Below are 11,544 nucleotides of genomic sequence, written 5' to 3'. Positions count from 1 at the left end.
GCCAATATGTAGTATTCCACTCACTTATACTGCATTTGTGTATAAAAGAACCACACATTTTTCTTCATGAAGAAATGTACACATGAAAATAGCAATAAGTATTATCATCAGTCAGACATTTCATATCTTTATAATGATCTTGGGAACAACACATTCTGGCAAATGAACAAGATATAAGGTTCGGAGACTGAAACATGAAGAGATATGTGAAAAGTAATCTGAATTTTAAAATACGTATTTTATTATGGCACAAACATTTTAATATTAAATAAATGTACAGTCTTTCTGTATTACACTCTGACTCTCAAAATAAAATAATCCATCCTGAAAACAGATTCAGTTTTGATGAATATAGCAATAATATTTCTTTTCCCTTCTACAACACCTTTCATCAGAGATCTTCAAAGTATTTTACAATAATTATGGACATTCAATCTCCCTCACACACCCCGCCCTTCAGTGACATAACTCAGCATTATTATCCCCATTTACAAATGGACAAACAAGAAGCACCAAGAGATAAAGTGACCTAGTTAAGAGTATATGTGATGGGACCAATCCTGCATTCAATACTCAGGCAAAACTCAGGCCATTTATGGGAGTTTTGCCTCAGTAAGGATATTATTACTATGCACGCATTTAAATTTGCCTATCACGGACAGCTTTCAAATTGCCTGACAAGGAGTCTGAAATGTAGGAAACTTTAAGGGCAAAATGGCAGCTCATAATGACAAAGTAGGCAAGAACCAATATTTTGGAAGCTGGTCTCCAATCACTACAAAAACACCTGTAAAAATACCAATTTAAGGACAGATCCTGCAGTCACTAATCAGGCAAATGTAATTGCTCAATGGGAATTTTACACTAAGGATTGCACGATCAGACCCTTAGCTGTTTATCTTTTATTACAATTCAGTAATGGCCAGTTTTTAGGGGAAGTGGACATAATCTGCCCATGTAACTATATCCATGGAATGCTGAACAAACTATAAAGACACTTTCTTGGAGAAAACCAAGAAAGCAAAAAATAGCACCTTCCTTGGAGTTCAGTTTGATTCCATGTCTTCATCCACTAACTCAACTAGTGGAGCATGTCTGTTGGCCTGAGAGCCTTCTTGGTAATTAACTTTCTTTATTATTCCTGCCTTGGGAGCTCTTATGGTATGCTGCATAGAAATAAGCACATAGACAGATCAATAGACTATTTAAAAAAATTATTTCTTTTTTTTAACAACAATCAAGCATATAAATCCTGAGCAGAGGTGACATTAGATCAAATCAACATTTACCACTTCTTTTGACACATTTCATTCTTCTAAAATGTTATTTTTATTCTTGAAAGAACCTCATTTTCAAGTTACTTTGGTTTTTCCTCTTCAGTATTTAACTGGAGAGGAAAACAATACACTATTTGGGGTTACATGTTACACAGATATTTCCATCTTATTTTACTTCATTGTTCCTTCTTAAAAATAATTAGACATCTGTTAAAGTAACTCAGTTTTAGTTCAACAATGTTAACCATTTAACAGGTCAGTTCCTTTGAAAGGACTGCTGATGCATTTAATATATTTTTGTTTGGTGGACAGGAAATGTTTTTATTTGACAGATCTTAGGCTAAATTAAGATGTGATTACCAACTGCTTACACACCAAGTCCAAATTTGGCTCATAGGATTATTATATCATGTCCATTTTCCATTGCACCTTTTGTAGCCCCGATAGTTTCTAAATAGGATTACTCTAATAATCAAAACAATAACAAATACTTTCTTATATCTTAGCAAGGATTCATTTAAATTAATTTTGCAATTTAACCTTTTTATTTTAAATAGTAGCACAAATATTTAGGAACTACTCAGATAAATTGTCAATGAAAGGCACAAAGAGCCACACATGTAACATAGATAACAATGTTACAACCACCTAGCGATATACAATTACCAAAATAAGTTTTAATAATTTTAAATTTGAATTAATTTTCTTAGTATGCAGGGTTTTACACAATGTTATCAAAATTTATAAATTATTTCAAACACTAGCTTAAATCTGTTACATTATTTAGTTCAGCACCCATACACTGCACTGTAAAAATAAATCCAAACCCAACAAGCTCAAACTACAGAAACTGGGATAGTGCCGGCAATTTTAGCCAATGCCAAGCAATGTAACAAAACATGATAGAACATCCCACATGCTGCTACATTACATTTCATGTTGATCCTTACAAAGAATCTTTAGTTTACTCTCTGTAATGCTTTATGTAAACAATAATCAACAGGATTACACACAAGAAAATGCTGGATAGATATTTAGAGAAAGAATTACTGCTTGCTGAATTTCAGCATAAAGTAACTGCAGATAGTAATATCATGTGTTTAAATCATGGCGAGAGAAAGTAAAGTAAAACATCCAGATTATGAAAGATGGTTTTGTATTGAAAATAATGGATAATTTATTTCTGAGGCATTTAAAGAGCTAACAAAATGGCCATTTACAAAAATTACAGATAAAAATTATACATAAAAATATTCTTTGATAATAATTTCCCAGTAAACATAATTCTCTGAAATCCAGTCAAATAATATATTAGTTTTGCAATATTTCAAGCGGTGTTGGTGATGAAACAAGACTGAATTGTACAATATTCCAATAAACCAACCCTGGATTCATTTCAGTATCACTGGAGTTTGTTTTTTTCTTCCCAGTAATTAAACCCTTTTCATGTCACTCACCTCCATTTTCATAGCTATCATAACCATTAGAGGGTCTCCAGCTTGTACCTTGTCCCCTGCTTTCACAAATACCTAGAAATTCAAAGCAAGCAAGGATTAAAAAATCATGTATGTCCATATAATCCAAATCACTTGGGCAGGATTTCTACCTGGACATCTGGCTAGCAAAAGAGGTGAAAGTTTCCTTCAGAGAAAAGCTAAAGGAGAGCTGAATAATAAAGGCATCTTCTGGACTTGGGGATTGGTCCTGCTTTGAACAGGGGGTTGGACTAGATGACCTCCTGAGGTCCCTTCCAACCCTGACATTCTATGATTCTATGACTGATCCTTTTCAGTAGGCTTATCTGCCAAGAGGGAATAGATCAGAAAACCTCTAAGGTTTCAGCTCTAGAGACATGTGGCTGAAAAGCCAATTAAAAGGAAGAAATGTAATTAAAAATGGCAAGTTTAGCCAAATGCTTAGAATTTTTAAAGAGCTCTTCCTGCGTTCTGCAGAAACAAGACAGGAAGTCTGGAGACCACCTGCACAGGTGAACAAACTGAGGGATTTTCTCCAACTGGAAGGAGCCAGGGCTGTGTAGGAGATGTTCAAACAGGTTTCCTTTTCCCTCCCCATCCCACATTTGTAACAATCACCTTTTCAATTGTCCCAGTCATAGGTGCTATAGCACCTCCTTGAGGTCCTGTTGCACTTGCTCCAGATAAGTATTTAGGTATTGGAAGCCCAATTTGTGCACTCCCTTTCTACAGAAAATTAAATAAACCAAGATGGAATTAATGTCATTAACACATTACAATTGGTACAAACTTTGATTTATATTTATAGTGACAGAAGTAAATACATTTGTTACTAAGTAATTAAGTAGTTTGTTTACTCGTGTGGATTTCACATGACATTTATCATAAAGTCATTTTAATTTCCTTTAATCACTTTTACTGGAAAAAATGGACCAGCTTTACCATGGAAGCTGGGACATTTCTTCTTCGTAAGTACTACTGCTAATGTAATGCAGAGAATGCCAAGGTAAGTTGTCATGTTAATCTGAATTTATTTTTCAAGGCTAAATTGGAGTTCTCCTCCTCAAGCTCCATCTTGATTACTTTTATTTTTCATTGTTTTATTTTAAAAATGAAGTACATTAAAATAAAAAAATCATAATTACACTTTTCCTCATACATACTTTTCAGCTGTAAATTATAACTAGTGTTCTAGGGAACCATTTTAAAGTATTTTTTTTCCAAATATCATTTTCATCTCTTTTGATTTGGTTAATTGCAATTAATTTACTCAGTTGTAGATTATTAGTTACCAATTACAGTTATAAATCTAGCAAGGATCTGAAGATTATGAGCTGCTATAAAATTGAAATAGTGATACATCTCACCCCCCTAAATTTAAGATTACTCGTCTAAGTCCACTACACTCCATTTCACAATCCTGCTTACTCCCCCTCAGCTGGGATTTTAAATCTCAGATGATGAAAAAGAAACTTTACCAGTGAGAAGAGGTAAATAGTGTTGTCCAAAATGACCAGCTTAGCTTTACAGACACTCCCGTTTACTGTACATCTCAGGTAAGTCAAATCTCCCTCATTAGAAATGTCTCCAGAAACATGGAAAGCTTTATCTTTTATCTGAAATACAGTTGTTAACTGTTAAAATATGTTATAGGTACAGAGCCTAATGTAATTTTGTAACCAGTCAGTGGCACAATTACCTTAATGGGTTACAAGCAACATAGTTCATTTTGCGTCCACAAAAGAGTTTTTCTCCCATTCTCAGTTTGTGCATCTACCTACTATGTATCAGTGCAATGTGGAAAATGAGAGAAGCTATCTCATAGTGCTTCAGCTGTGGAACATGACCAGTGCTTCAGTGCTCAGGGCTAAGAAGAAAGAATGGCCAAACCGATTAATACAGGCAGGATAAGAGGGTCCTGTCTGCTTTGTATGACCCAGTAAGCCTAAATGTTATGCTGTAGTCATATAAAGGAGCATTTACAGTCATAGCACATATCTAAACCATGTTGCTGATGATTGACTATAACACTGCATTCTCTCTTTAGAATAGTATTTCCAGGGCAAAAATCATTGTTATAAATAGACATGCTAGTAACCATTTGCATTAAAGTGTTAACATACATATTAAAATGTCCTTAGTCACTCCAGTCTGAGGTGGATAATATTCAGCTATATTCTACCATGTAGTGTCCCCCACATATTTTGTTTTGATTTTTAAGGGTTTTCCTCACCGTAAGTGCAGATTAATTTCTTCAGTCTCTCTAGAGACCCTAAGCGCTCATGACCCTATTATCTCCCATTAAGGGGACAAGACTTGCTTAACAATGCATGGTTAATTTCTTGAACAAAAAGTTTAAAAAGAAATTGTTAGAAAGAACTTCTAGTTTATGAAGAATGATTTATAGGCTGAATGAACTACCCTTGGGAAGAGATACAAGTTACTCTCCATAGTGAGTATCACTTGTCATCGTTCACCCCCTCCCACCCACGCTGATGGGTGGCTCTGCCAAAGTTAGATGAGAAAAAGGAAGGTTGCACTTGAAGGAGGAATACTGACAATGGAGGCTCTGAGGAGAACTTCTGGATTAGGGAAAGTGTCACAGAAAAAACTTCCAAATGAAGTTAAGGAAGGACTGTAGAATCAGACTCTAAAATTGGATTATTTATGTCTAGAAGTCCTTGGTTATTAATGAGAATCCAGCCAAGGTTAACAGTAACCCAAATTAGTTACCATATGATGGCTGTTTGATATTCCACGTGAGTAAGATGATGGTCTCAGTCCAATTCCAAATGGACAGGCGTCCAGATTAAATAAACCTCCATTGCTACAGGAAATAAGTACCACCACTGTTGAGAATCGCAGCAGAGAGGTTAGTGATTGGTTCATTCTCCACAGACTGTTCAAACTGGGGCCCCTCCTCTTCCTAAGTGATCCTTCCACAACAGGGTTGAGACAGCATGGAGAATCTTACAGTACTTCTAGCATGCTATCCCTGTTCTGTACATAGAGGATTCAACTTTTCAGAGATGTTAATCTTGTACTTTTCCAGAATGCTAAAGATGAAAAATTGTATACATGAAAATATTTCTTGGTTAACAACAGTTTCTCTCGGTCCTGTTCTTATGTTAATTGCATTAAAATTAACTTCTTGAGCCAAGAGATCACACTTGTTCAAGGCCTAGATGTGCAGAGGTACTGGAAATGGACATAAAAATGAATATCAACTGTTCTCATTGCATGGGTTTTACTTTTTTTAAATCCTTCTTCACCTTGGACTCAGCAATTTGCTGTTCTAATATTAAGTTGTAAATTATTGAAGGAACTTGGCTGAGCTGCCTCCATCTGTATTAAAGATGGTGCTACAGAACAGAAGCAGTTTGTAAGATGTTCCACAAGCCTTGAGAATCTATCATGTCTAAAGAGTGAAAAAGAGAACACACACTTGTTTCAGTGTTCACTTGTGATAAAACCATGTAAGAATGGCTTACGTTTTGCCTCAATTTACTGCCTTGATTTTGTATGCCCCAAATCATGTTATAGACCTAACCAAGCCCTCTCACCCACATGGGAGTTCACCACTAAAATTGAAGGGGAAAACAAAACAAAAAACCCCCACAACCACTGTTCTGTTGCTGATAAAGCACCCCCATCGCAGGAATTTTCCTAACGAGTTATAACCATCAAGGTTGTAAAGCAGACACACCCAGCACTGGGAAATTAGGGAGGAGACAGAAAGAGACTCAATACACAATAAGATAAGCTCTAACCAGTGTTTTTATGCTGACCATCTGCATAAACAGAGAAGGTCACAGCTAAGTTACAATTTGAGCATGAAAGATACAAATGTAAAAAACTTGGGCAACAAGGAGGACACCTAGGTGCCAGTACGTAACTGGTTAACATTTTTGTTATTTAGGAGTGTGGGATAATGTGATAGGATTAGTACATTTGAAGGCGGTAGCTAATCTTACCTATATAATGTATATGAAAACCAATGCTCTTTGGGAACCATTTCCAGACTGCAGTTCAACATCAAGCTGCTGGAACTCTGATCTCTCTGCATAACCGTGACATGTAGAGGTATTGCCGGGAACCCCCAGATGAATGGATCCTGACTGGCCATCAGGTGAAATAGATGTTTAGAGCACAACTGCGTAAAGCTCTTTCACTGGGAAAAGGTTCCATACACCCGTAGAGCCCTGAGCCTGGTGGGCAAGAGCAGGTACTTAAACTGACCAGGTTTCTTCCTGAGCCACATGGATAAGGATAAGTACCTTACACCCTGAGCTCTCGGAAGGGAAAGGGTGTGGGTGCTTAAATTGACCAGGTCATGTCTCGAGCCCTCGGTAGGGTATAGGTGGTGCGCCCTAAAGTGAGCAGGTAACAGTGTGAACTCTTCTTGATTATGAGGGATGCTGGTGAGGTGGGGTGAAATGTTGGCATTTCAAAATGCTCAACAATGATAAGACTGTCATCACGTCGATTTTTAAAATGTGTGGTCCTGAGATACAGAATCCACAAAATAACCCTTATATGCACCCTAAAGCAAGGCTGACTAAGTGGCTACCCCACTATATGTAATTATGAACTTGAAGACTACGTCATACAGCATATGCAAAAGAGAGCCAAATTAAATTTGTACAAGCAACCTTAATAATGGCATTTTCTAGCTTTTGAGTCCTTTGCAACCTTAATAATGTTCTTTAACATGATTTTTTTGTGTTCATTTCCTAGGTTTTTAAACAACCAAACTGAAAAAACAGCAATTCCAGCATGTGGTGTCATAGTGACACCTACATGGGTCATCAGCAAGTTTGGAACCTTTAGATCAATCACACAGACCTCTGCCACTTGAGCTAACAAAGAACTGATAGCAATAGTAGGTTGTCATCCTTTATGTGGGCCAGCCCTTGACGGGGAGGAGACACACACAATTTGACAGTGTATTTCTCAGATATTTGATGGCAGCTCAGGAATCGTGGATTACATTCCTGACTCTAGAGATGATTTTGCTCCAGTGGGCAATGACTCTTCTGCCCTCTCCAAGCACTCAGGACATCTTCTGCCCCATTTTCTCTAATCTGTGCTTGTCCTAGTTCCTTAACCCCAGCTCCTCATACTAGTTCTATTCTCCTTGCCAACCATGTCCTAGTCTCCATTTATCATGCTTCTCATCGCAGTCCCAGTCTCCTTCACTGAATGTCCTTCTCTGGACTCTCTCTCCCAGTCTCCTCTCCTCCAACCTCTTTTGTCCAGCCATTCCTAGTTCCTCTCTGCTCCTCATCAAATCTGTCCCTCTCCTACACCGTTCCAGTCTCACACACTCATGTTCTCCACCCCAACTGATTTGATTCTCAGTCCCAATCTCTCTGACACACTCCTCATCCAATCACAGGGTCCACTCCCCAGATTCTTGTCCTAATCTCTTTTCACAGCCAGTCCCAGTTTCAAAGATCATAAAGCCAGAAAGGACCATAGTGGTTATCTAGTCTCACCTCCCTGAATTAATTTCTATTTGAACTAGTGCATATTTTTTTAGAAAAACATCCAATCTTGATTTTAAAATTTCCAGTAATGGAGAATGCATCACCACCCTTAGTAACTTGTTCCAATGGTTAATTACCCTCATTGTTAAAAATTTGAGTCTTATTTCTAGTCTGAATTTGCCTCGCGTCAAATTCCACCCATTGGATCTCGTTATATATTTGTGTGATAGACCAAAGAGCCCTGTGACTGTGATCAAATCCCCCTTAATCTTCTCTTTGATAAACTAAATAGAGTGAGCTCCTTCAGCCTTTTATTGAGGCATGTTTTCCAAACCTTTATTCATTGGCATGACTCCTCTCCCTCCATGTCCCAGCTTTTTGTCAGAACTGTCTCCGCTCCCCGCGATCTTCCTTCCTCCCACCCCACTCGTTCTCAGTCCAAGTTTCCTTGCCCAGCCAGTCGCAGTCTTCCTCTCAGCCACTCCTCTGATTTAAGCATACACCTACTGGCTCCCAGTATGCACTCCCCATTTCCCTTCCTTAGCCAGCCCGAGTCACCCTCCCACACCAACTCCCAGACTCCCTCTCCCATTCCACCAGTCTCCAGTCCCAGTCTTCTCCCACCCCACAACACCAGGCTCCTTGTCCCATTTTCTCTCCATCAGTTCAGCTCTAGCCCCCTGTGCATTCAAATGAGGCAGCTTCCTCCCCGACACTGCCTGGGATCAGCAGAGGAGGTCACTGAAAGCACAGGACAGACAGGTTCCTTGCTTTCCATTCAGATGTGGTTAAACACTGGAATAAATTGCCTAGGGAGGTTGTGGAATCTCCATCTCTGGAGATATTTAAGAGTAGGTTAAATAAATGTCTATCAGGGATGGTCTAGACAGTATTTGGTCCTGCCATGAGGGGACTGGACTTGATGACCTCTCAAGGTCCCTAGAGTCTATGAATCTATGCCTGGACCTGCCCCTGCAGGGAAAATGCTACTCAGCCCTAGACAGAAACTTCAGGGAATTTAGTTTCTAAACATAAGTCTCTACTAAGCATCTGAAATCTGTGGTTTTTCAAAGGCTTATAATATGGCCAAATTTGTTTGGAGTTTTGTTGGGATGGCAAAAGGTACATTCCTGACACAGGCCGCCCCTCAGCCACATATCAAGTCCCTGCTCCAAAGCATGGGGGAGCTAGAGTATTCAACGATAGACCAATAGACAACGTGTTTTTCCTTAGCCTTATCCTCAGAAATGACATTCATTTTGGCTGAAACTTAAAAAAAAAAAAAAAAAAAAAAAAAAAAAAAAAAAAAAAAGAGTTTTAAAAAAAAAAAAAAAAAAAAAAAAAAAAAAAAAAAAAAAAAAAAATCAGCATGAGGCAGACACCCAACATTGAAAATTTCAGACCAAACGTATTCGATTGGCACAGTTGTAAGCAACTGAAAAAAGGATCTTATAATGAAAAGTGTTGGGCAACATTAATAATAGGTGATGCAATCAGCCTACGTCTAATAAGAAACATACAAGTAACAAAGAGGTAGCCATGTTAGTCTGTATCCACAAAAACAATCAGGAGTCCTTAAAGACTAACAGATTTATTTGCACACATGTATCTGAAGACGTGGGGTTTTTACCCACGAAAGCTTATGCCGAAATAAATCTTAGTCTTTAAGGTGCCAAGAAACATACAGTAAATTAACTTTACTCATCATTATGATGAGATCAGTTACTAAAGAGTATGAGAAAATGGAACTTTACCTGCATGTTATATGAACCGTCATGATTGTAACCTATAATTATGTCCACATCTGTTTAATAAAATATTAAAAAAACAAGATTTACTTGACTTAGAGAAAAATTAAACTTAAAAACAGAGTTCAGAGCATCTTTTTCAACATAAATATAAATTTCCAAACGAGAAGGCCAATAAAAACTGTTAGACTAGCTCAGCAAACCTCGTAGAAGGTTGTTCTGACATTTAGAGCAAATTTTTCAAAGCTGGGTGCCTAACCCTAGGTTTCTAAATCCATATTTAGATACCTGAATAAACTGACTAGAGTTTCAAACCATCCATAACCCAGTGAAGTCAATGGGAGTTGCAGATGCTTAAGTCCTACGAAAATTCGATTCTTTATTAAGGTGTCTAAATATGGATTTAGAACCCTAAATTTAGGGACACTTTTTAAAAAATCTGGCCCGTGTCTCCAGAAATCTGAGTGTGAAATTAACCATGATCTTTAAAAATGCTGATTGGAGCATGTGATCTTTGCAGGTTACCCCTCCCCCATCAGTCTTAAATAAACTTTTTCCTACATATGTTTGCTCTTCCCTCTTCCAAATCTTTACAACTTTATGCGTGTGCATGTTGAAATAACATGGTCTCAAACACGTTACCCACAGCTAGTCACTTACGGTTTTCACCATCTAGGAGAGTCAGGTTTCTGGTGTAGGATATATTTATTCTTCTGCCACTGCTGGATGCAAATGGTGAGAATTTATCTACAAGACCAAATACACAAACAGTTAATGCTGCATTTACTGTATTACAAATAAAGCACATAAGAATGCTTGGCATGTACTTAGTGTTTTACATCTTCAAATCACTTTATTAACATTATTAATTATTATATTGTTATTATATATTTATGTTGCACCAAAAGGGCTGAACCAGGTTGGGGCTCCATTGTCATAGCTACTGTACAAATATATAGTCCCTGGTCCAATCAGCTTACAATTTGTAAGACGGGCTATAATAAGTGGATGAGGGACAGAAGTAGACTGAGAGTAGGACGGGGAGGAAAGATAACAAAAAATGGTGGCATAGCACACACTAGGTGCATGTACAATTCTCAGTCAATCATCGAACAGCAGTCACAATTTGCTATCAGTCTAGCCATTATCAACCATTTTAATCCTCTAATGTATAACTGTAAATATCCTCTCTTCTTAGAGATATGAAAACTGATTTCAGAGGTCACTGAAGTCATGGAAGTCCTTCCATTGATCCAGATCCTGTCTGGGATCCAGTTGGTGTTTTAAGCTGAAGGTCCTAGGGTTGGCTGAAGAAACAGTATTGATGGACATTAAAAGAGACTCTGAGCTAGCCCTTCTCACTGGAGAGAAATCTGCAGACATTTTGAAGATGATAGGAGCAAAGTGGAAATGACAAACACGTGCAAATGAAAAGTTGTGTTTCTATCTGAAATACATTAGAACAGTCCCTTTTTACCTAGTTAAGAACACATGCATCACAAAGGTGTTATACTTAATATCTGTCACCTAAAGAAAGCTATGTCCTGCCCTCTCA

At 37.7% G+C, this 11,544-nt stretch overlaps 1 protein-coding gene across 4 annotated transcripts in view; it reads right to left on the bottom strand.

Moving 5' to 3' along the window:
* Positions 1-219: 219 nt before the first annotated feature.
* MCCC1 (methylcrotonyl-CoA carboxylase subunit 1) overlaps positions 220-11,544 on the bottom strand; it is a 29,605-nt gene continuing 18,280 nt past the window's right edge. For 2 of the 4 annotated variants that reach the window (XM_075068370.1, XM_075068369.1), the window contains 6 exons: positions 10,650-10,736; positions 9,996-10,045; positions 4,231-4,368; positions 3,371-3,478; positions 2,735-2,806; positions 960-1,166 (listed from right to left, as the gene is read on the bottom strand). In XM_075068370.1, the coding sequence (XP_074924471.1) occupies positions 1,047-1,166; positions 2,735-2,806; positions 3,371-3,478; positions 4,231-4,368; positions 9,996-10,045; positions 10,650-10,736 (575 nt within the window). In that variant the 3' untranslated portion in view covers positions 960-1,046. Of the gene's footprint in view, positions 1,167-2,734; positions 2,807-3,370; positions 3,479-4,230; positions 4,369-9,995; positions 10,046-10,649; positions 10,737-11,544 lie in introns of all 4 variants that reach the window. The other 2 variants (XM_032803847.2, XM_032803848.2) reach the window with 2 other exon arrangements.

This window comes from Chelonoidis abingdonii, chromosome 8 (assembly GCF_003597395.2).
Source record: "Chelonoidis abingdonii isolate Lonesome George chromosome 8, CheloAbing_2.0, whole genome shotgun sequence".
Lineage (NCBI taxonomy): Eukaryota > Metazoa > Chordata > Testudines > Testudinidae > Chelonoidis > Chelonoidis abingdonii.
This window is presented reverse-complemented; position numbering and strand designations above follow the sequence as displayed.